We start from the raw sequence: 26,536 nt of genomic DNA, 5'->3' as shown, positions 1-26,536 counted from the left end.
CGGAGTTACGCGCATCGGGAAAACGAGTTTAAATGCAACCATGGAATAAACTATCGTTCCGCGAATCGTACACCATCGGTCGAAAAAAATCTTCGCACACCTTATGCTGTATGATTTTTTATTGAATTTTAACGTAAAGCTTCAGAGAGCAATAACATTCAGCATCGAACGTAACATTCTCAAGAATTGTTTGGAAAACATTGCAGCTTTTCTACAGCTGTGTTCAAAGATTTTTTTTATGTAACTGTTATTAAGTTTCCATCTGTATTAAATTTAAGATGTCTATTTTTATTGCAATGGTAAACGAATGATTCTAAGTGGATACAAGCTAGTCTTTCAATAACCAACAAACTGTAAAAGATTGAATATCAATTAATATTTAGATAACGCTTTTTGCATGCAACCGGTCGTCTGGAAATCAACGTCTTCACGTTGCAAAGATGAAAACCAAATACTCGAACACGTTTAAATTACTTACTGTGTCTGTTGTCCCGCTGTTCGTCAGAGTCAGTAAACATAGTTTCGGATCGAGAAAATCGTGGGATAGGGAAGAACCATTGAGAAGAAATCCACAGAGAAGGTCCTAATCTGGATATTAATTATTTATTAATTAGCTAATATTCTGAAAACGTATGAACATTTGTACATGTGTTTTGTATCATGAGGTACTTGTGTATGGCATTCGTCAAATACGTAATTAACACGGTATCGACGCGTATACAGATACACGGGACAAACGGGTGTCTGTATGCGGATCCACGTGGGCCTACATAAGTCGATCGTTTTCACATTTTCTATCGTATTTTCTTTCTTCCCTTTTTTTTTTCCTTTATTACCTTTCGTTTCGTGGCGGCAGTGAACTCCTCTCGAAAGGACAAATAGACGTTCTATATAAATAAAACCGACAGCAGAATATCACGTCGTCTCATGCTTCCTATTTAATTCATTCTCTTTTCTGATTTTGTGCACGGATCGATCCGTTTTCGAATCGCTATTGGATGGCTTTCGGTGACGTTTCTCGGTAACGAGCTATATATATATATATAATATATATCTTATATGTATATCGTAGAATTACGCGAATTATTACGTTGCTGTTTCTCTTTGACGCAGAATTCGACGATCGAGCGCAGAAAAGATTTCACCTTGAACGGTATTTTATCATTTTCGCGGTTACAAGATGAACATTGATCCTGATCTCTCTGCTGAATTCCGTGAACGAGGAAACATTCTACCGATAGAATTTCTTCCGCGCGGAGAAAGGTTTTGACGCACAAATTGGTTTCGATAAAAATGGAGGGAGACTTTTTAATATTTGAATATCGAGTCGCTCGAGGGAAACGATCTTAATAATTTCGATCGGTTCTATCTATTTTCTATGGGTCATTGTCGTCGATATATTTAGTAGAAAATTACGCGTTTCGTGTGACTGACATCGTCGAACGATCGCGTGTCGGAAGTTCTTTTGCGCGTCGATGATCGGAACACTGCCCCAGAAATTCAAAAAATGCATCTTCCTTGTTACGTAGATCTCGATTGTCGCAACGATTCACGCGTCAACGTTGAAAAATTTACCCAATGGTTGTCGATACGCGGCGGTGGACAACGGCTCGTTGATTGGCTTACCACTTACAATTAATATCCTAAAATTTAAATATATTTATATATATATATATAGATTCATTTATTTATATATTTATACCAAAAAACATTCGTTCACAACGAATTAGAAAACATAAAAATTTAGCTAGGAGACGCATAGTACAATATAGTGGACTACACCTAACATCATCTTACTCTCGATTTATTTTGTTTCCGTTCGAATACCTTCCGTTTCCAAACTTCCCCGTCTCCATTCTTAGCTCTTATCAGCGTTCTTTCTCGTCATCACTGCCGTCTTAATAAATCGTAGGTAGATCGCATCAATATATTGCTTCGTCATCAGGTAGATGTTGCCTAAGTCTAACAATGGCGGGATACGCCGCGTGTACGCGGAGCAAACATTTGCAAACGACGCGACGATATAAGAGAACGTCGATGATGGTGCTTTCCGTGCGTTCGGTTGAACGTCCTCCATCTCGCGAATATCAATTCGTTCTATCGAATCGAACCACGATCGTCGATCTTTGCTCCGCGCAACTTTCGATTCGCGAACGCTTCGCGCCGTTTACACGTGGCTCCCTCGATTCCCGCGCTTTCTACAAATTTTGTGACATACGCGATTCCCATTGACTCTCAAGAGACGCCACAGAAAATATAGTAACATTCCACGAGGGTGTTTTTGTATTTGATCGATGGGAGCATAATTACTTTCGAAATTTATTTAACCACAAACGTCTCATTGACCATTGTTTTTAATCTTTTTCAGATACATATAATGCATAGAATTAAAAAATAAATAGAAGAGATTACGCTGAAGATCATTATTAAGCAAATTACTGAACAAAATTTTTCCTTTGTGTCTGTTTTAACTTGTATGTAAATTAATTTCACTTCTTTGATGAAGGAAAACTTTTGATGGACCACCTGGAGTAGAATTAAATAATTGCTTTTTAATTATTCTTCGAAACTGTTTCAAAACAAAATGTATTTATAACATTAAAATTCTCGTTTGATTTAATTTACAGTGGCCATTTCAAGTCTAATAGTCATCATTCAGTTTTATTAACTCTGAAATAGTAGGATAGTGTACTGTCTATTTATTTGCAATTGTCACAATGAATTAAAAAATTGTGATATTCATAAAGAAATGATTTTGTTAGACCATTTAAGCTGTACATTTACTTATTTTCATAGTTGGTGTGGAGTTATATGGTTCAAGTATAAATACAGAAAGGAGTAAACGTGACATCGGACCTGATACTACTATTATTCAGAGTTACGCCTAATAGCCCCACTTAATTTCCGATGATACATCTCATTAAAGCCCGGCCAGCGAAAGAATCGAGTCGGTTAGGGGAAGAGGTTCCAAGAATGAAAGCCCCCCACTCTTTCGGTCCCTTGGCTACTTTCATTGAATGCTGTCACACTCTGATCTGTCAGCTGAAGCAGTAAAAGGTGGAAGAATTCCCATCAACAGTATAATTGGCGGCGAAGGTCTCTTAAATCAATTCTTTCACTGGCTGGACCTTAAATTTAGGCTTGTAAAATTTTCGTGAACCGTTTCACCAACATTCCAAGATTTTAATAAAAGATTCCCATTACCCTTTAATTAATTTATCATTGAAGAAGAAAAATGGATTCTAACTGTACATATTCGTTAAATTTTTCGTTTGCAGTAGTGTCAATTTAAATTCAAGAACAATATTAATTTATTATATATTTATAATTATTTTTGTGCATTTCTTTAGTAAACATTATTAGATGAATGTATTTTCTGTAGGAAAGTTTTGAAATATATGTAAAAATTAATATAATTTTACTCAAGGTGATCTACCAAAATTTCTCCTTTATTAAAGGGGTCGAGAAGATGAAGTTTGTAAAACACTAGATTAGGGGCTGAAGGAAAAAATTTGTGTAATAACTGGATGGTTTTCGACATAATCTTTTTACCTTTTCTTCTGTTTCAGTCTATATAAATGATTCAATCTTCGCGTTTCAACATCTGTTCCTCTATTCTTGTTCTATTCTACCTGAAGAGAGTCAAAAACAATGTTCGACGTGTTTGTTTATGAATAAATAAATTGTACGAGTAATTTGGAGCTCACTGATCAATTACAGATAAAACACGAATAAAATATTATAATATTTTCCGTTGAGTTTCTTGAGCTTTAGTGCAGGTATGTCAAACTGCAAAACCGTATCCATAAAAGTTTCATTCTCAGCTTTTTTAAAATCTATGAAATCAAAATTAACCGATTGAAATGTTTAACATTTTGATGTTTGCACAAACCAATGCGAATTACTACTTTAATCCAGATAATTTATCAATGAAAATTACTCTTAAACAACTGTTCTCTCGTACGTATCTCGAGAATAGATCGTTGTGCAAAGTTTCTATCAGTCATCTGTTGATTCTGCCCGTCTCTGAGACTCCGAAATGACTGTTAAGGGGCCGTAAAAACATTTTCGAGACATAGTAGCAAAGCGAAAATTGGCCCTTCGGGTACGAAATGAGTTTGACGTGGCTGCGTTTACGGGTATCGCGAGAAACGATGATGGCGAAACGAATTCCCCGGCAGACGCGATCATGCACCGTGGAAGCCCGCCATTATCGTCGCTGTCCCGAGTTCTTCGTCGAAGGCGTTCGCGAATCGAGCGATTCCTTTCGCCCAGTCCGCAACAATTTACTAAATTACAGAATGCCCAAGGTTATGAGTGCGCGACGAGAGGCTGGCGTACGGGGGAGGAATATTGCGAGGGGGTTAAGAGGGAGGCACGGCGGGGGCGTGTACACCGACGAAATCCTGCTGGACAGGGTGATGACGCGCGAACGATTCAGCCCCGTCGCGATCAGTAATTTTTCGCGGAGTCACGCGCCATCGTGCAATCCGCCATTAAAGAAATCAACCGACAAAACCGAACCCGCGAATAACACGCGCTTTCTCGAATAATACGCACGCGACTTTGGTCGCGAACGTCAAAGTCCCAGGCGGCGAATAACTGTCAAAATTTATTTAATTAATCGACAAACAACGCGTCGGTCACGTAAATGCCCAGGTGTTATTTATTAATGGGAATCAACATATATTTTAGAATAATATTGTTTCTCGTGCTCGATCATATTTGAGCAGATTAAAAGGTTGGTAGAATTATTCGTGAAAAAATATATCTGCTTTTTGCAAAAGAAAATGCATGGATTAAAATTGAATTTTTCTTTGAACCTTCACAAAATTGTATTTCGAAAAGTAGAATATGGTTTTAAATAGGAAAGAAATGCAATTACTGAATTAAGTTCTATCAAAGACAATAGGAATGCCACTTACTAAAACTTGATTTCGTTTTACAGATTATTTCAAGCACTACTTTGGAAACAAACCTCCTTTTTGCTTTATTAAACTTTCTATTACAAAAGGTAAAGTGATTTTAAGATTTTAAAACACTTAAATCTGTGTCTATAGATCTCAATATTGTCTCGCCTAAAAATCTAAACATTTTGCAGAGATATGTTCAAATTAATATATAGATATTTCTGCTATTACCTTCAAATATCGACTCGAGCGATTACACGAAAAATATAAAAAAAACATAAATACCCGTTAAGTCGATAGACACGTAGGAATTAATTTAACAGAACAACCCATCAAAGACTTTAAATTTGAAACGCGTTGCGAGAAAGGAAATTGTTAAACGAGAAAAGAAAAATAAGGAGGCCGTGATTGTTTGGGAAATAAAATATATTTATAAAAACAAAATTAAACGCGTATAAAATAATACAGGTCGTAAATATTATACTTTATCTTCGTCTTCATAGGTTCTCTCTTTCATCTCTTAACCTTCTCTCTCGTTCGTCTTATGTTTAACGTCGGCTGTGTATCGCAATTACGAGAAGGAAAAACATGTACACAAAAAAAAAAAAAAAGGAGGAACAGAAACCGCGTGTCGTCGCAACTAAAATGTTACACGTGTTCGGGTATTTTCGCTTCGCGCGCCTATTCTCTTACGAACAGACCAAAGATCGTCGCACGATTATACTCGAAAAATCTCATTCCGTCTCGCCTTCTCTCTATTTCCGTCGCACGTTACTGTATATTTTGTATACATATAATATATACTATATGTATATATATATATTCGACTCTTGCTCTCTCCCATACGAAATTTCTCACACACTGTCACGCATACATGCTCGGCCGCTTACAAATTTTCATCGACGCACATTATTATGGCACAAAACGAGGAATGGGCGTGCACGGAAATACTTTGCTGTTACCGGATAAGAATTCCATCGACTTTCCCTTTCTTTCGTTACCTGTTTTATTTCTCACCCCTCTATCACTCGCGCGCGTACACCTGAATCCGTTTCTCACTCACTCTAGCGCTCGTGAATTATTATTTATAATCTTTTTTTTCATAGATTTCTCTCTCTTCTCTTTCTGTGAAATGCCCGCGAAATTAGAATCACACGTGAGGGGAAGCACACAAGGTTCTATTACATCTCGTCATCTTTCTTTTTTTTTCTTGTTTTTGGCACAACCAACGACAGTTTGGTACCGTGTGTATACATATACACATATGTATCTATATTTATATATATATATATATAATATATATATAATAATAATAATTTTGCACTCGCGTGCTGGAACAATTATTTTACAATTACAAACATTCTGTCGCGCCTTAAAAACGCGCCCACGGAACGAGTGAAAAAATACCAACGATGCGCGTCTTTCGTAATAATAATAATAATAATAATTGTAATAATTATAATAATATTCATAATACAATAATAATATTAATAATACAAGAAACAAGTGTAACGCGCGTTGTCGTCTAGAAACAAATCTACAATAAAAAAAAAAAAAAAAATGGAAAACTATCTCGCCGCTTCGTCGTCGTTCGCGAAATCACCGTCGTATATTTCGCTGATAAATGCCCAAAATGTATCATTATTGATTTTGTAACGCGATCTTTAACTCTACAAATATCTTATCATCCTTCGCCTCTCTCTCTCACTCATTCTCTTCCTTTCTTTCTCTCACTTTCATCGAATTGATCGAATGAACGAAAAAAAAAAAACGCGTTAATCTTTACTTTTCGTTTTGCATTATCTCTGCATCGCTAATTTTACCGGCCGCCGTGCGAACCGCACGCTTCACGCGCGCCGTTTTTTTCTCTGCCCGAACGCATTTCGCAAGACGAATTGATCCTGACAATGATATGATTATCGGAAATATGTTGATTCTCGATCGTTCGCTCGCAGTCTCGCTCCCCGTCGATCGGGCGAGTCGCTACTTTCCATCCCTTCCCTCCTTTTTTTTTTCTCTCCGTTAACTTTACAATTACCTAATAATAAAAACTGAGTGTACAGTAATACTGTTTGATATGTCTCTAAAACGTACATCCATCTCTAGAGCCCTCCTCTCGTTTTATCGTCTCACGCTTCTCGCTCGTCGCTCATTTTTTTTTTTTTCTTTATTCTTCGTTTATATTAGATTCTATATGTATAATGTTCTATTACGCGCGCTTCGCGACCGCCGGGCGACTCGAGGAACTCTTGTGGCGACAGAAAAATGGAAAAAAGAACGTCCTTTATTTATCTCTCTTGTATTTATTCGACGACCAATCGAAGAAACGAATATAAAATTTACCGGATACGAAATAATCGAACGTTACCTGCAAATTCTACTTTATTCCGCGACAAATCATACGGGCATCGACTTTTATCGAATTCTCGTTCGAAGCGCGAAAAAAACAAGGAATGCAATGAAGTAAGTCGTTCCGCCCGCGCGGTTGCGCGCTCAGCTACATTTCATTCTTCATCTTTTTTTTTCACTTTTTAATAACATTATTATTATTGCATTGGCTCTTTCATCTTTTCTTTCTTCCTTTCATTCATCGTTAAATTCCTGAACTCTGAGGTAGTCTGTTCTGGGTGTCATATTACGTAGTAAAAATGGCAAGAGTGCTATATAATTTATCGTCTTTTTTTTTTCTCTCATCTCCTCTCGCTTTCACGTATTTATTTCTGTCACATTTATACGAAACAACTAAAAAAAAAAAGAAAAGGAAACTCGTGAAAGGACGTCGTATGTGCAGACGTGTGCGTGTGCATATACGTGTACGTGTGTGCGTGTTCCGATGTGTCTCGTCGCGCGAGTACATTGGAATCGCGTTCGATTTATATGTACAATTTTTTTTTTTCGCCGTGCCGCTCGAAATAGTTGGAGAATTAACAGATCCGAAACGATACACGCGATACGAAATTCCAACGTTCTCGAATTATTTCGAGCGGTATCGTTAAACGTCGGCAAATCATTTAAAAAGAAGAAAACAGAAAACAGTAGAAAAACGATTACGTTTTTTGTCAAATTATTTAAGAAAACAATGAAACGATTCAACTTGTGACAGGAAAGACAACATTCTGACAACAATAACAAACGAACGGAAGTCATTCGAAAAATAATCGCGTTTCAACAACTATTACAAACGCCTAACTCCAATCGATTAAACGACGATCAACGGAAATAGTTATGCGTGAAGTGTATATATTTTGTCACGGCGAGGTCAACGTTTATTTTGTGTCAATGTGTGTGTGTGTGTTTGGTGAGCTGTGTCTAGCTCGAAGGGAAATTCGCTCGTGTCGCGAGAAAGGCGAGACTCGATCCGAGCCTCGTTGATCGGCTCATTTCGCGCTCCGCGGGCAATTAATCGGGCATTAATTGATCGTGCTGCGCAATTAGAGACACCGCGTTCAACGGAACCTCGGAATGATTATTAATCGATCCAACGAATTATGCCCGTAATCAATCGCGACACGTTCGCCCCGATATTCCGCGATTGAAACGAACGTCACCGCGGGGAAAACTGAATTTCGCGGTGAAACGATTTCGATATGTACGAGAACGTCGAGACACGAGCAAGATTCGATCCGGGCGACGTACTATTCGGAACTTAGGCTATCTTAAAATTTAGAAAAAAAAAAGAAAGAAAAAAGAAACGGAAAATACTGGGCCGCGAAAATTTATCCGACGACGGTCGCGTTCCTCGGAAATCGGAATGTACGAAATTGCAAGGAATGTAATCGTTTCGAGAGATTTCAAATTTTAGTTCTCCTCTCGCGTTCCGAAGAAAAGGAAACACACGAAACGAGTCATAGAATATGTTGCCGCGAAACACACCGTCGCACGAATAGAAATTCTCGCGAATCGAAATTTCCCGCGTCCTTTCGCGATTACCTATATATCGACCGTGATTATTTATTTTTTTCCTCTCGTTTTTTTTCCCTCGATAAAGTATGCTATATACGCTATAAAATACGAGTATTATGAATCGTAATCACTTTCTAGACGATATTCAATTGAGTTCGATAATTACAATGATGATAATTAGAATAATTATACGCCTATACATTTAACATATTTTGTACAATCGATAAGCTTCGAAGGTTCGACGTCGCATTAGGAAGTCTCTTCCAGATTGCGCGTTTTTCAGAGTTATTATCGTGTTCGAGCGCGCGCGATTTTTCGACGGAAACCGGTGGGAAGTCGCGATCCGCGGAGTCGAGCACGCCGACGCGAGAACGGAAAAAGGTTCTCTCGTCGACGTTTCTCGATCGACTCCGCGTATCGCGACCCGCGAGATGTCCACGCGAGAATCACGGTTCGAAAAAAAAAAAAAATAATCGAACAAACTCGCTGCGCGTCAGGGTTCTAAACGCGCACAGACCATCGAATCTGCTCGTCGGGACGTGCTGAATATCTCGATTCGCTGATCCCGGGAGTCGAGGGTCAAATAAATATTACACCGTTGAGCAAAAAACGAATATCCTTCCGAGCACCGACGAGTCCGCGCGATACTCTGGCTCTGAAGAACGACGATCGATCGCTTGGAAGAAACAAACGTAACGTCATTTTTCTCCTTTGTACAAACGAAAGTATGCGTGTGTTCTCTCGTCGTTCTGAATCGATGGAAGAGAGAATATTTCAGGCGGATTCAAGGGGGGGGAGAGGAAACTTGGACGACAGAGATATTAAAAGGATGCCTTAACCGAGAACTATATAATAAATACAAATTTGATCACGATCGAACGGTTTGTGCACTCGAGTACCAGTGTCTCTGATCGATGAAACGCGAAGTTCGGATTGCAATGTCGCACGTTTTTACGGTCTCACCTTTCGAACGAACAATCACGAGGACCGTGGCATGGTCGAACTTCTGGAATCACGCCCGCAGATGGACGTTGTGGTTGTTGGATTTTTTTTTGTGCGTCTCGAGATGCTTCATCATGTGGTCCTTCCTGATGAATCCCTTGCCGCAATTATCACAGGCGTACGGCTTTTGGCCAGTGTGGAGGCACATGTGCCGCCTGAGGTCGGTTTTGTGGTTGAACTGCTTCGGACATGTTTCGCACTTGTACGGCTTGTCGCCTGCGTGCTTCTGCAGGTGCTCCGCGTGCAGGTACTCGAGGGGGAACCTCTTGCCGCACTGATTGCATTTGAACGGCTTGTCGCCGGAGTGGAAGCTCTTGTTGTGTTGCGTCAGGTAGCAAGCCTTGTTGAATACCTTGTCGCACTCGATGCACTTGTGAAAGCCGTCCTGCGAGATGTAGTGCGAGCCGGTGTTCGTGCTGGTCACCTGATGCTCCTTCGTGATCACCGCGGCGATCTTCGATTTGTGATCCTTCGCGTATTGTCTACCGATGTTCGGATTCAGCTCCTCCTTTGCCTGAATCATCTGCGGCAGATTATTGTTCGCCTCGAGGTTGTCCCGCGAATGCTGAAGCGGATGGGGCAGATGGTGGGTTTGGATCTCGTACTGCTTGATGATCATGCCGTCGGTGTTTGGCATCATGTCAGCGTCCATGTTGGTGAGGGACTCGTATCGAGGCGGCGAACTTCTGTAGGGATCGTACGTCGATCCAGGCGATTCGAACGATCTATCTTGAGGAGATGCGTTCTCCTCCGGACTTAGCCCCCCCACGTTAACGGCCTGTGGTTGATTCTGGCCAATTAAGAACCCGGTAACGTTGAATTGCGTGAAACTTGGCAGGGTCCTCTGATGGTTGCTGAAGGTCCCAAAACCGGGTAAAACATCCTGAGTCTGCTGCTGCTGGTGGAGTTGCTGCTGCTGTCGTTGTTGTTGCTGCTGCTGGTGTTGCCCAGAGATCGTCATAGGCATCTCATTACCAGTAGTAGTTAGCTGGATGGTGATAGACTCCAGCAGGCCCGGGATGTTGGTAGTAGTTGTAACGTGGGGGGGCAAGGCGTTTGGGTACGGCTGATGAGGCATCGTAGTACCCCCCATCGCCGTGGGCGAAGCCATTGCTGGGTGGACCGAGCCCGGCGTTATGGGAGACGGCGAACTCATGTGGTGCGGGTGGGACGAGCCCATTGGCGAAGGAGAATTCAGGTGGGGCGCCGGCGGCGGGTGCATGGGCGACATGGGCGAACTCATGGGATGGTGGACCGGAAGTTGGCCCGATGGCGAACCCATTGGCAGGTGATGGAGCTGCTGCTGCTGTTGCTGCTGCTGATGGTGGCCCAACTGGGGGGACGGGGAACCCATTTGTTGCTGATGGTGGCCCGCCATTGGGGACTGGGCCGGCGAATTGAGCGGCGGTACCATTGTGGAGCCCAAGTGGACCGCCGAAGGCTGCTGTTGTTGCGTTAGGGCCGCCGCCGCCGCCGCCGAAGATTCGCTGCTGCTGCTGCTGTTGCTGTTGTTGGAATTGTTGTTGCTGAAGAGACTGGTGGTGGTGGGCGTGTGCAGCAGGCCCCTCGCCGCCTCGCCCGAAGGACCTGCCATCAAGTTTGGGGGACTCCCGGAAGAAGATAATTCTGGCGATCTCGACGATCCCCCGCTCCTGCCGCCGGAATGGTTATCTCTACCCGGATGATGATGAGCGCTGATCGGCATGTTGGCAGGATCCGGTTGATTGCTCTGCTTCACCGCGTTCTTGTGCAACGTCGTGTTGTAGTGCCTTTTCAGATGGCCCGAGCTGGTGAACCACTTGTTGCACGCGGTGCAGTTGTAGGTCTTTGGTCGCCGCGCCTCGTTACTTTTCCACGATTGATTGGCTATCGGCGGAGGCTTGGGCGGTTGTTGCAACAGACCTCCGGGGATCTGGTGGCCGGGCATCGGTTGCGTGCTCGTAATGATAGGCGAGCCTGGATGTCGCGGCGGTTCGACGGGCATGTGTTGCCCACGCATGAACTGCCCCTGATCTGGGAGCGGCGAAACACTGTCCATGGGGCCCATTGGCGATAACCCGGGGTGATAATCATGAGGCTGGGCGGCCGGTGGCCAACCCAGCATAGAACTCACCGAATGCGATCCTGCTCTTTGCTGCTGCTGGTGCTGCTGTTGCAACACTTGCTGCTGATGCAACTGCATCTGCAGCTCCTGTTGTTGCTGCTGATGCAGCCTCATCAGTTCCTCCTCGTACCTGTGAGTCTGAACCTTGTGAGAATCCAGATCGAGAATCTCGGCCTGTTCCTCCGGTTCCTGCTTCACCTCCGACTTCGAGGGTTGCCCGCTATTGTAGTCGTAGCCGGATTGCTGCTGCTGTTGTTGCTGCTGCTGGCTGGACTGGGGCGGAGACGCGTGCATCTGTTGCTGCTGCTGACTCTGCTGTTGAGGGCTGCTACCCAATTGTTGATATTGATGCTGCCCAGGGTATCCTCCGGGCGAGTTCGAGTGGCTCGTTCTCACGTGTTCGCCCAGCTGATTCGCGTCCTCGTACACCGCACCGCATTTGTCACAGTGTATAGGAGGGCTCCTCGGGCTGGTGGAACTGACGGAGCTGGTTCGTTCCGGTGGAAAGTGTTGCTGATGCTGATACGGGTGGTAGCGCGAATAACTTCCGCCGCCACCACTACCACCGCCATTGTTCTGCGTATCGTCTGGCGGCGGTGAGTAATGATGGGGCAGGATATAGGCCGGTTCGTTCTGCATAAAATAGTTGGCCTCGCCGAACATCGGCGTCTGGAAATGATTGTAACTTTGTCCGGCAGGCTGTTGCTGCTGCGGCGGCTGTTGCTGCTGCTGTTGCTGAGAGGACGTTGGATCTTTGGAGGGCGGCCTCGAGGACGACTCGCTCGAGTCCGCCGGCGCGGTCACGCTCTCGCGTTTAACGCCCACGTGGCTGTTGTGATTGCCTGCCTTACTGTTATTGTTGTTACTCTCCTCCTGCTGCGCCTGGCTCGCCCACTGACTTAGCAGGTTCTCCTGGTGGTATCGCAGGTGCACCTCGAGACTCTTGTCGCTCTCGAAGTAGAGGCCGCAGTCCTTGCAATGATGCTCCGGATTCGAACTGCTGCCCACGTACTGTTGCTGTTGTTGCTGCTGCTCGACACTCGTCATCTCACTCATATTGTCTATCGGTCGCTACTCTTATCTCTTTCTTTCGCATAGACGACGACGCGGTCTCTTCCCCCGAGCACAGCACTTGTCCGTTACACAAGGGACAGAGATAAGCGACGCGCACCTCGCACAACCGAATATTCAACGCACATACGCGCGCGTACACGCGCTCGCGCGCGCACCAAGTCCCGATAACAGTCTGTTCCTCCAGGTATCGCGGGACGGTCCGTTTGCTCTGTTTCACTATTCCCGATCTCCGTGAACGGGGCACCAGAACTCTCGTAAACGTTCGACCGGGTCGCGGGGAAACACGCGCGTCAGGTCGCGACGTCTCGCGCCTCCCTCCTTTCAGCCGTCGACGACCGCCGATGTGGGTTTCCTCGCGTGCAGCACATGGACGATGCCTCGAAAGACGCGCGAAACAGGAGTCACGTGAGATACGTCGTTAGAGAGAACTTTGGCTAGACGAGGTGCTGCGAAAGGGGGCGGGGGGAGACCGAACGAAAATGAAAAGAACGGAAAAAAGAAAAAAAGGCGGGGCAAAACGTGTTCTACATTTATCATATGATCGCACGTACGCCAGTCACGAAAGTCCAGATTAACCTCGAGCGCTCCAGCTGGTGCGACGTCGAGCGTGTCACCGCGTGCGGCATATCGTCGTCTTCGCCTCGACGATGTGCCGACGACGACGAGACAACCGTCCGATGGTCGATGGCTGCTCCAAACCGCTTCGACAGGGTGCGCGTCCGCCGACGCCGTGTCCAAAAGAAACCACGAACTCTCGTGCTCCGGGGCGAAACTCACCAAAGGGGCGAACCCAGGATAAACAACGGAACGAAAGGAAAAAAAAATTAAACGAAGGTGACAGGCGCGTGCGATTTACATGTTGAAACGATCCGCTCGATTTACCCGTCACTCGTTCCCGATGGTTCGATCGACTCCCCGACGAACGGATTCACGCGGTCCAACGGTAACTGTGACTCTTCGTTTTCGAACCATTGGTCATCACGATCGATCACTTTTCACTTTTCTCACTGGTATTCGTGTCCATTCCGCCACTTTCCGCGAGTAGCCTCTGTCCCCCAAACCGTGGATTCTATGGTATATCGAGTATCGTGGTGTTTCGCGCGTTTGAAATTCGGCACCTCGAGGAACACAGAACTGCGCTACGACGCGCGCGGGCACGAGACAAGCAAGCGGTTTATCCTTCGAATTGCGATTGTAAATAGCTCTAGCGTTCGTCTACAACCTCGTGTCCCTCTCCCCTCTCTTCCGCCTCGCCCCTCTTTCCTCCGCGATTGCTCGCTCTCTCACTCTATCCTGTTCACACACTCTCGAGACCCGCGTCGTACGACCGCCGGCACTGTTCTGTCGGTTGGAATTCCGGAGTTTCGAGTCCTCGGGCTCGCGCCAAGGCACTGCTCTCCCCCTACCTTCCAAGCGCCTTCGCCACCGCCCCCTCCCTGCCGACACTTGCTTGCTCTGGCACTGGCTCTTTCTAACGTCCCCGACTCTCTCTCCTTTCCACCGACTTCTCCCCCTTCTCCTCTCTAAACAACCATTTCGCTCTCTCTTTCCCACCTTGGTGCACCTACTCCAACCTTCTCCTCGTGTTTCCCTCCTTCGCCGTTCTTAATGTCAGTCGTCCGCTGGGACTTTCTCCGTTCAACCTTTCCCCCTCGTGTTTCGTCCGTCTTTGTCTCGAGAGTGTCCCCATCCCTTCTTCGGCTTACCAGAATAACATTTGTCTCCCTTCAACTTACACTGCTTCGTACGGTCTCTCGCTCCAGCCGATTTCCTACCTTTTCCTTCGAACCGCTCACGAACCACCGCGTCTCTTTGTTCCTCTCACGGGATCGCCCTCCCTTTCCCACCTAGCTCCATCGTCCTCAACCCCCCTTTCCGTGACGATATAGCTCGGTGCACGAGCAACAAAGACACCGCGAAAGATGGAAAAGCGAGAAAGAGAGGCTAGGAGCTCGAGACAGCCAACCAAATTTGAGACGTCGAGCGCTTCTTGCCCCCACCAGATCTGACTTGCCCCTCTGCCCTTCTGTTACAGTCCACGATTCCTCCGGTTCTCGGACTCCTTCTCTTTCTCGCCACGATCGTCTCTATCACCCCCTCGTCTAAAAGGACGACGAATCCTACAGGACGCCGAACGTTTTTCTTCTTCGTCTGTTATTGCTCCCTTTGATTTCTTTTCTTCTTCCCGCTAGAGCCTGACGCTCTGTTGTTCTTCCTCGGCACCCTCCTCCCTCTCGTCGTCGTCTTTATTCCAGCTTCGTCTTCGTCTTCGTCTTCTTCTTCTTCTTCTTCTTCTTCTTCTTCTTCTTCTTCATCTTCTCCCCGTACGATCGCCAGAAAAGGACGAAGCGACGCGCGCATGGCACAGGAATCCTTGCGCGTCCGTATCCTCTCGGCGTTGTCCTTACACACGAAACTTTATCCGACGAGATTTTTCGGAACCCCGTCCGCCCCGTGGCCCGCGCTTTCTCGCCGGGATTTTCGTGCCCGATGGACGTCGTTTTCTCGCAACTCCGGCCACGATCTCTCACTCGGTCCTTTATTTTCCTTCGCTTTACGCCCGATACGTTTAGGAAGGATTTACGAAGGACACGCGTCCCGCGCGCCCGCGAGATTGAATATCTCGCCTCCTACGGGGCGTTCGTTGTTCGAGTTTCGGCAGCTGGAGGTCGCTGACCATCCCGAAATTCGCCGCGATATCCTTGAGGATCCTTCGCACCGACGTGCCGTTGGCGATAAAACTTGCCCCGGGAAATTTTATACGAGCTAATCCACGCTGAATCCTGATTTCGACGCGGAATTTCGTAGCAACGATCGGAAGTTTATTCGTAATCTTGGACGTTTCACTTTCATTTTCGAAATATTCATCCGTGACGGGGATCGAACGTGCAATATAGTTTGATAGCTTCGAGCGGGAATATTTTTTAAAAAATCAAAGAGCGATTTTATATTTTTTAAACGAATTTTTTTTAATCAAGATATGGCTAGCTTTCTGTATGGATTTCTATGAAGCGTGGATTTCGTTTTTCTATGGTTCTTTTCAAATTTTATATTTTTATTTTTCTTTATTCGTCGATTGTTAAACATCCTTGTAAGATAGTATTCGTCAATTGTCAATTTTTTAATCAATTTCAGTCATTTCGATTCAAAATTGATCCCAGATTCTGTCTATATGATTACTTGACTTCTTTGGATATAAATACGCTACTAATAATGGCAAACGGAACAGTTTTGGAGCAGACGACAGAAAATGATCGTGTATCTAAAAATTACTTTATTCGATGTATGAATTCTAATTTTCAATCCAATGATCCATTCCATGCGTATTAGAAAAATCAATTTTTCTTTGAATATCAATAAGGTAAGGCAATGATGAACGTTTTGGAGCGCAAACATTAGTCAAAACGGAATAGTTTTGGAGCACACAGCAGAAAATTGAATCACTTGATTTGAAAATTGATCGTAGAGAATATCGATAAGGTACTGACAATGACAAATACAAGTATAATTTAATTCTACGCAGAGAGAAATTTTGGAGCACGAACCTCAAACAGAACGAATTAGCATAATTAAAAGTAACGAAAGAGTATATAATTAGCAAAAAGCGATTTATATAAAAAGATGTGTTAAGTAGAACAGTAGATATTCCGGCGACAGAAAAAGTTTTTTAAACCGTGATTTAATTGTTTCGTGATATTCAATCGAGCAATTACATTACGTATACATCTAAGAATCCCTTTCTTCCGAGTTAAATTAAAACTAACGAGTAAACGTGTCGTGTCTCGCGTTGACTTCCCCCCCCCCCCACCCACCCAGCCAACGGGGGGCGTTTTGTTTCACGAAATTACCCGCTTAACAGGTTCAAAGTGGCCACGAGCCTTAACCGTAGGTGTCTGCGTAAAAAATGCGTCGGTATTATTCACCGATAACCGAACTCCCCTCCATCGCGTCTTTCGCCGTCCTGCCACCCTCGATCCCCTCGATCGACGCCACCCCGCAACAGCCGCGAAGCTGCTCGTCGGGGCAGGGAGTAAAAAAAAATGTGGGTAACCTTGCATTTTTTTATCATACCTTTTTTTCCACGCGACGAAGCGGGTCCCCGTGGCCCGTGCACTTTGCATACGGAATGCGACAAGTCCCTCTCCCCCGCCCCTCGATCGACTCCCTCCCCCCATCGACTCAGGTCTCCGCCCCTCTCCTCTCGCACCACTTTATTCCACCTATGAATATGTTTATTACGTTGCACCGCGGCCACCTGACGCAAAAAGAAATTCGGCCCGCGTGTGGCCGACCAGGCACTGGCACGTGCTGTCAAGACGGATAAACGTCAGTCGTGCTCGCGCTGTCGCGCATCCTTTGATCTCGATCCAACTATACCGTCGAACACGGGGCTGTTTAGTAATCGTTGTTTAACGGGCGCTCGTTAAGGGGGTATTCTCGTTTGACGAGCAGACAAACTTAAATTCTTTTTTTCTCGAACGACGTTTCCTTCCAGTTCAACCCTTTACGGTTCTACAATATTCTATATCCAACGGGACGACATTCGAGTACCATTACATGGATATTTGGAAAATCAGAGTACCTACACTCTGTAAAAACTTTGATTAAAGTAAACGATAACTTTGCTCGATGTTTATTTGTTAATTATTATGTGATAAAGTATATTATTCTTTGGGAAATATTTTAACGAATGAGGGTAAGGACGAACTATGCATCTCATAAACGTGCTCGTGCGATCTTATTTTTTTTTAGATTACAGGTTATGTTAATATTCCGTCGGGCCTCGTTTTGCCTCTAAAACGGCTCCTCATCTTCTCGGAATAGAGTGCACTAATTTTGTGATGGAATTTAAAGGAATTTTTGCCTTTGTTTATTTGGTATATCATCCTATTTTATATTTCTTTTCCAATATGTGCTCTGTAGTATTTTAATCGGGAGGCTAAAGCGGTGAAAAAAGTCGTTTAGGAATATTATATATAGTAACCATTATTGTAACTTTTTCGAATCTTTCAACAAATGATTTCTGAAAATATTTAAATGTATCCATCGATCCATTATAGTATCTATAAATTTCTTATCGCAAACAACTATAAATCTGCCACTATGTTTTGGAGGTGGCTTCTTCTTTACACTTTGCCTCTCGTGAAAAATTTTGTAGTCAAATTTCACGAAATAATATTGAAAATTGGCAAAGTTTCTTTACACTATATATAATTATGATAAATAAAAAAAAATAATCGTGCCCTCTTAAGGGGACCAGGCAGTCAGATTGAGCCTTTTTGTAAGGGTTTATTAAAGAAAAATAAATAATTTCCCATTCACACGATGGTTTGGTAACTTAAAATATATACGAATACAAACTTTTTATTGCAAAATCTTGTCAAACAACCATGCAGCGAACACTTAAACAAATACAAATTATTTTTACTCTGCAGTGATTTCTCTTCTCCAGATGAAAGGAATCGATTGTATCAAACGGCAAAATACTCGAAACAACCCCTGCTTTGCGCTGAACCTATTTAAACCCATTACCTATTACTTTGGCATTTAATTTTCGAATAGTATTACTTTCAAAAAAAAAAAGAAAATCGATTTTCTGACTGTCTGGCTCCTTTAAGATCGCGAAATTAAAAAAATTGATTTTTTTGAAGATCTACCCAGAAACAAACACGCGACTTTTTTTCAGGGGCAATCAGTAATCGAAAGAGGATTATCGCGATGCGTTTTACGATCCAGCAATAGCTAAACAGTTATAAGCACATCGTCGAGTTGGGCTTCGAAAGAATTCCCGCAGTTGTTCCTTATTGTTTTATGGGGGGAGAAATCGTTACGACCGGTGCAGGTAGGCGACTGTGCGTGCGAATTGTAATTCACGCGAGCTAAATAAAGAGCGGCAATAAAAATCGCCGCTCGTTAGGAAAGTACACGGAACAACGGAGGAAAATCCGAGCGTACAAATTGCAACGTTTTATAACGGCGGTCGAAACGGGGCACCGATAATAGGGGCGAAAGTTTTATTGACGGCAATCGGGCCCGATTATTATCGAGACGCATAATCGAGTTCCCGGCGGCGAAGTGAAGCACTTCGTGCAATTCGAAATAATCTCGGAGACACGCCGGAAAGTGTTACCTGGAAGAGAGCTTGAAAACGAGGGGGAGGGGCGAAGGTTGCGGCACACGGGGCGGCTCGGCGGGCGGAAGGTGGAAATTGTTCACAAATCTAATTGTACGACGCGCCTTTGTACTTCGTCCTTATTGTTCTACTTTGTACCTGGATGTTTTATTGCGGCCCATTGTGGCCGCCTTAACCGTGCAACGTAATTAATTCTGAGTTTCAATTTTCTTTTCCAGAGAAATCATTTATGAATACGCGGCCGAGGAGCCCGGCGACCGCCAACCTTGAATATTCTCTTCCGCGATCGTCTTCTGGAACGAGTTTAGGATTGCTTCTTTCCCCCCCCCCCCCCTTTAACTTATGCATTTAATTAAACGCGCAATTTTGTTTTGCTCCCCCGGTAGCCTTTGATGCGAAAAGTAAAGTCGGTCTTGAGAACAATACCGATCGATTTAAATCGCGGTCCAAAGATGGCAGTCGTAGTAGAAATTTCCATGAAAATAATCGTTCGCGTAAAATTTTTCTAAGAACAATGATAACAAAATATTGGCTTTCAAACTTTCTCATCGTACGACGATCGTTATCTGCGATTGAAATTTTTATTTTGGCTGTTCGTAATGAGAATTTTTTTACTGGAAGTGCATTAGAATAGATCGTGGCATTTCAGTCTGCAACCAGAATTATTTAAATAATGAGAAGGAAGCACTCTATTATTCGCCTCTAATAAATGAAGAACGGAAACGCTGATCAATTTTGAAACGTTGAACGAAGCGAGAATTAATTAATGGAAACTTTTTACAATGGTAATTTTTAAAAATATGGTTACGATTGCTATTTACTATTTCAGCGTTCGTAAAATCGAATGAATATTTATCACTTTCTACGCTTCGGATGCGTCATTGATTTCGACCACGTATTTTGCATCGAGTTTATGTTACCATACTTATGAGAGAAGGGGCGAGGCATACAAGATTTGAATAATACATCCCCCGATCGCATGCGACACGAAGAGCCGACGAAAGAAAGGTAAATATCGTCGAGCCTCGGCAAACAACGTCTATCCGGACCGAAGAGTTAGTGGAACGATCTTTCCTTCGCTGGAAATTGACTTCCTGACAACAAATCGATGAAAAAGAAAATTTATTTTCACACAGAGACGTCCCTCTAGCTTAGAATATCAATAGAATATTAATTAAACTAATCTTCAACGAGGAAACTACTAAAAGTTTTCCACTAATTTTTATATATGTAGCTTCTGATTATAATTATTACAATCACTGTCAGATATATTAAAATTTTTATATGATATTGTTTTGCAAGAAATTTTGTATCAAATTATATTCCTATGAACTGCTCCTCTGATTTATCATTAATCGAAATATGACACTATCGTGTATTTTATAATTAATAGTACAAACGATGCTACGGGAGCATAACAAGTAATCCGTAATATACGATGAACATTAATTTTGATTGTTGCAAAACTTGGAATTTTTATGGAGCTAGCAGCTTTTGTAAATGGGATGATCGCAAATTCAGAGGAATATTTATTACAATCCTGATTCCACCTCTGGCACTCTTCCTGCATTTCGTGCACGTTCGATCGACAAAGAGAACAGCAAGCTGGAGCTTCTGGAAGATAGACTTCGGCAGAAATAACGCGGTCTACGTGGACGGAAACAGGCGAAATGCTCGCTAGCACCTTCAGGACTGTGTTTTCGAACGAGAAACGACGTCGATTTTGGAACGAGCTTCCTGTCGATGTAATAGATTACGGTCGATCACCTGTGCCACGGAATGCGACAATAACAGATATTTGGAGAACATGGATTTTTAACTAGTCGAAACCAGTATGGCGGACCAGCATCTGAAGCTACAATTTAAATATATCAAACAATACAAAAAACAAGCATTAATATTCAAGCTGTCAGATATGTTAGCAGAGTAACGTTTCTATCTCACAAAGTTTTTTTCTTTTAGTATTACAACGATAGTTCCTAAGCAATTTTAAATACTTCATCAGGAATCATTTCTATGCATAGAATATACAAATAATCAGAATCTCTAAAAGCATATCACGAATTTATACGATAATAAAACAAGATTACATTGCAGGAATAAAATCTAATATCGAAGAAGCGAAAATAAAATGTGAAATATCGCGTCATGCTAGAAATGAAATATATTTTGTAGAAATAAACACATAACGACGACCGGAAGTCAGAAGCATCAAGAACTAAGAATCTGGTCCCTAAAGACCAGACACCTCAGGTAAATAATTCTTCTTTGAAATTCCAAAGTAAAAATATATCGAGAGAATAACATCGTTGGACGTTTTCAGTATTTTCCGCGTATAATATCTGAATAATATTTGGAGAAGAAATTCGAGGAATGTAATTGTAACCATCCATTTTCTTAGACGACGTAACGTCACCAAGGTGTTCTCAACAGCTTCTGCTTCCGAAATGGAACATTTGATAACATGCATTTTGCAGAGGGTTTGCGATATCGACTCGAACCACTCTCACCCTCTGACACTTGTAGACACACAAACACACGGATTCACACGGAGAGCCACGAACAATAATTTCCATACTAACGTTATCACGAGCGCCCCTGCATCTCTGGACTACGTGTTAGATTTGGATAACGCTAACTTGACAGAAGGGGATGGTCACCCTCATGGAAATCTTCTCGCCTTTCTGCCAGGAAAACCGCATCCCCGCGTCCCTTGCAATCCGACGTCTCTGCATGTTTGCGATATACTTTAAATGATCGAGCAAAGTTCGACTTTTTACAAATTTAACGTTCCAGCGCACGTTTTTGCGCGACAAAAGTTCGTAAAAAAATCCCCTCACTGAAATTTATTGAAGGATTTTTCTAACGATTATTGTAAGATAGTTTGCAATATTACGATTAAAATAATGGTAATATTGCAGACTATCTTGCAATAATTGTTAGAAAACTCTCCTATAGATTTCAGTCGCATAGACGATTCAATCCGTCAGATGGAATTTAAAGCGCAGAGACTCTTTTTAAAAATTCTTACTTTTTAAATTGTGTACATAAATAAAACTTGAGAAGAGACCACGTGACAAGAAAGGCTACGATACGGCTAAATTAATAAGACCCCTAACATCGTAAGCCATAAAGGCGCCATAAACCGATTCATCGGTTCTTCGAGTAGGAAAGATCGTGAGGGAATATTGTCTTTCTTGATCTTTCCCCTCAAAGTTGCATTTGTCGATAGCAAAGGGACCATCGACCAGCTGTAACGATACAGGATAAATCCGGATCCTCATAACCAAGCGGCCGCGCGATAGATTGAATCGGCCTAAGCAACACCAACCCTCTCACGGATTTCATCCTAGCAACCCCCTCTTTTGCCTTACGTTTCAGCTCGGCATTTTCGAGGTGGACGTCGAGCTGACCGAATCACTATCAGCTAGATATTCGCTGGCGTGGCGTTTGCGCCCCATTTTATTAAGGAAATCCTACCCTGTCCACCTCTTCGACCACCCCCTTTGCACCTCTCGCCGCTCGGATCCGTTGGGACGAGGGAGGAGATTTCCTCGTCGTAACACGTGCGACGACGTGCATTTCCACCGATCCTGGTTTTCCACCTTTTCCCGTTCCGCCCCCTTTTCGAACCATACCGACGACCATGGAATTGTTTTCCCCCGGACGGAGCATTTTTCTCGCGAACAGGCGCGGGAACAGGAAGATAGGAGGACCGGGGAAACGGAAGCAGAAACGCCGGCTTCGCTTGCAAATCGACGACTGCGTCACGCATATCGATGAGACTCTTTCGCGGATGCGAGGAAATCCCGATGTCCTCGCGTGCAAAGTACGAAATTTTATTAAGAGACTTTGTCACGGTGACGATCGCCAAAACGAACCTGGCCGAGAACCCAGCCTGAAATATTCATGAACGCGCGAACGTACCTGATTTAATTATTTATTTATTTGTCGGGGTTAATCTACGACAATAAACTACACACATTCTCGAGGACCTTAGCGAACGATCCTAGATGTAATTCAGGTTTAATATTTTTGTAGGTCATTTTTAAACTCCCAAGCATTAAAAAGAGATAATAAAAACATTTCGATTTCTTCGAATCCGTCACAATGGTTTGCTTAATTAGATCTTGCATTGAGTATTCTATGGAGATTCTTAATAGCGTGTGTGAATTGGATTTGGCAGTAAAGTATACAAAGTGTTCAGCCACCTCTGGGAAAAATTTTAATGGGAGATTCTAGAGGGCAAAATAAGACGAAAATCAAGAATACGAATTTGTTGATTATGACTCCGTTAAAAAGTTATTAGTGTTCAAAGTTCCGCCTGAAGAACGGCAATCTGCGAACAGCTGCGTACACGTGACAGTGGTTCTCACTCAGAAAACTGTAACACTGTTGATACGTCAGTAATTAATAACTCTTTAACGAAGCTCCAATCGACAAATTGGTATTCTTGATTTTTGTCTTATTTTGGCCTCTAGAAACTACCATTAAAATTTTTCGTACAATAAGAGCGTAACAGGCAGTGAGAACGGAACTGTAAAGAAAGCCGCGAGCCAAATTGTACTAATATTAAAATACAAAGATACTAAAGATTAAAATGAAACCAAATTAAATAATTACTACAGTGTACTCTCGAGAGCAACCTAGATATCAATTTCAACGATACGAATTCAGGAAGCAGCGACGAAGAAGCCACCGGGGATTTCGGGCATCTGGCAGCGAGAAAAAGTCGCAATAAAGCATTTCAACTGGCTAGAATCATCCAGCAATTTGACCTCGGGGCAAGATTTTCCAGTCTCCGCACCCTCAATCTCGCGGAACGGGTCTGAGCTCCATCGCGCGGCCGCTAGACAAGGGCAAAGTAATAAAAATATTCCGCACCGCCGGCAACGCGGGGAAGTAGACAGTGGAAGGGTGGCAGGACCGCGTCATTAAAGGAAATTATAACAAAGTGGGTCCTCCGCAGTCCCGTGAGTTCCCGTTGGCCCGCGGATGAAGCTTTACAAGAGAAGAAGACGGACGCGGGACGGAAGAAGGACGAAGGGCTGACTCAGTTCGCGCGGAAAACGAATTGAAATTTTAATCGCCCACCCCCTCCGTGGACAGAATGCGTCCACCTTTCTCGTCCCTACGCCGTAACAATCCCTTCTTCCTGCGCCGGTCCTCCGCTCGACCTCTCCATCCGACTTTTTCTACTTCCTACTTTCTTCCTCTGCCCCCGGTTCTTTTTTCTATTTCGTTTTTTTCTCCCTCCCAGGAACGGGGTAAATGCTTCTACGCGCGTCGCCATTATGTCCCGTCGATGTCCTCGGCTCGTTTTTAAACCCTGTGTTTATTCTCGCGAAGTCCAAAAGCGATAACCAGATTTTCGACGACTAAATGGCCCAAGTCCCGGAATTTAGACAATGATACTTGAATAATATTGAATCGCAACTTTAGTTTGGGATAATTTTACGTAAAATGTTGGGATGAGATTAACTGTACACGTGAGATTATAGGGTCAGGTGCTTTAATATGGAGTACGTTCCTAATTTGGGACATACCAATGTTAAAGAATCGTGATTTTGTCATCTATTGGTAATGAATGCAATCGATTATAACACGTGTTTGTAGAAGAATATTAAAGGAAATATTGCAGTCTAAGTTTTTGCAAGGTGATCTTTAACCCTAATGCAATACATAATAAGGTAAGTGCATCAGCTTTGTATTAGCTTGATTATTTCTTCAACAATGGTCAAATTTTCGCAACAATTGTCGAAAGTATGAATTTCTATCTTGTAAACCTAATACGTCCAAAAACTCAAGGAACATACAGGGTGTTCGGCCACCCCTGGGAAAAATTTTAATGGGAGATTCTGGAGGCCAAAATAAAGTGAAAATCAAGGATACTAATTTGTTGATTGAAGCTTCGCTAAAAAGTTATATAAACATTTCTACACAGTATATTTTCGGTAAAGAATTTTTTTCTCGAAAGTACGCAGGATTTTGGGGGTATGTATATTCACCAAAAATGATTGTAATTGACACCTGCAACTAAAAATAATTTTTCTAGAACGATTTGAAATTTTTTATTTTTGCCGAAAAATTTATCTACTTATTGAATTTTTTCCTCGAAACTGGTTAGGATTTTTGGGGTAGGTCTATTCACTAAAAATGATTGTAATTGACCTCCGCAACCAATAATAATTTTTTCAGAACGATTTGAAACTTTTTAATTTTGCCGAAAAATTTCAGCACCTACCCCCTGTCGATTTTTCTTGGAAATTCCTTTTTCATTTTTAGTAATTTTGTTTGACGCCCTACAGAAAAGTTGTGTAATACTTTTTTGTAGGTACCCATGAGCTCTACTTCAGAAAAAAGTTTCATTGAAATATATTCACTATTGTAGGAGTTATGGCTGTTTGAAAATTGGACCATTTTTATGGGGTTTTTCTCATTTTGCGGGGTCAAGGACCAACTTTTCGAATATTTTTGCGATTTGTACATATTCTCTACCAAAATACGCGTAGTTTGCTTTTTTAAACATTAAAATCGTCCAATCCGTTCAGGAGTTATGACGTTTTAAAGATTCGCATGAAATTTTGGGCTAACATTTCTGGCCAGAAATTATATTTTCGGTAAGGAATTTTTTTCTCAAAAATGGTTCGGATTTCGAGGGTATGTCTATTGACTGAAAATGATTATAATTGGCCCCTGCAATCGAAAATAATTTTTTTAGTACAATTTGAAATTTTTTAATTTAATTTTTTATGTTTATATTTATATTTTAACTAGTGTTGCTTTGAACTTTGAACATATGCACACTAGTTGCAACAAATGACACTCGTAATCGATTATATTTATATACTAATATAAATATATATAAATATAGTACTTCATATTACGAACACTGTGAGCCTAATATGGGAAATGAGGGCCTCAGTAAAAACAGTGAACATTTCCTAAATCGTTATTTTATTTTATTTTTATTATTTTGCCTATACCATAAAATTTCCTATAAATTCATAGTATGTAAGTTTTTATAAATGTTCTGCAAACAATTGAAACATGTGCATAATAAAAAGTATTCCATATTAAGGCGACTGATCCTATAGAAGCGCAACTTTATTTCATGATAATTTAATATAAGAAGTTACGATGAGATTACCTGTACACGTAAGAGTGTATTTGTACGTAAATAAAAATGAATTGGGATAAAATTAAGATCATAAATTAAAATGACGACATGAACAAAACTTTTTTAAGGAACGTTCACAATACCTATCAAAAACGAAGTCTATCGCATAAAAGGAGAACGGAGACAGTTTAAAAATGATATCGAATTCGCGTTGGAAACATATTTGACCGGTCAATCCGCCATGTTCGAGGGTTAACCCGTTATCCCAGACCGATTCGTTCGCTTCCAGC

At 42.6% G+C, this 26,536-nt stretch overlaps 1 protein-coding gene across 1 annotated transcript; it reads right to left on the bottom strand.

The window, feature by feature from the left end:
* Positions 1–589: 589 nt before the first annotated feature.
* LOC143340208 (uncharacterized) lies at positions 590–14,316 on the bottom strand. The gene is made up of 2 exons (XM_076761888.1): positions 3,856–14,316; positions 590–3,819 (listed from the first exon to the last, which is right to left on the bottom strand). Exon 1 carries the CDS (start codon positions 12,973–12,975, stop codon positions 9,826–9,828), a length of 3,150 nt encoding a protein of 1,049 aa, XP_076618003.1. The 5' UTR covers positions 12,976–14,316; the 3' UTR covers positions 590–3,819; positions 3,856–9,825.
* Positions 14,317–26,536: the final 12,220 nt, after the last annotated feature.

This window comes from Colletes latitarsis, chromosome 3 (assembly GCF_051014445.1).
Source record: "Colletes latitarsis isolate SP2378_abdomen chromosome 3, iyColLati1, whole genome shotgun sequence".
NCBI classification, from domain to species: Eukaryota; Metazoa; Arthropoda; class Insecta; order Hymenoptera; family Colletidae; genus Colletes; species Colletes latitarsis.
This window is presented reverse-complemented; position numbering and strand designations above follow the sequence as displayed.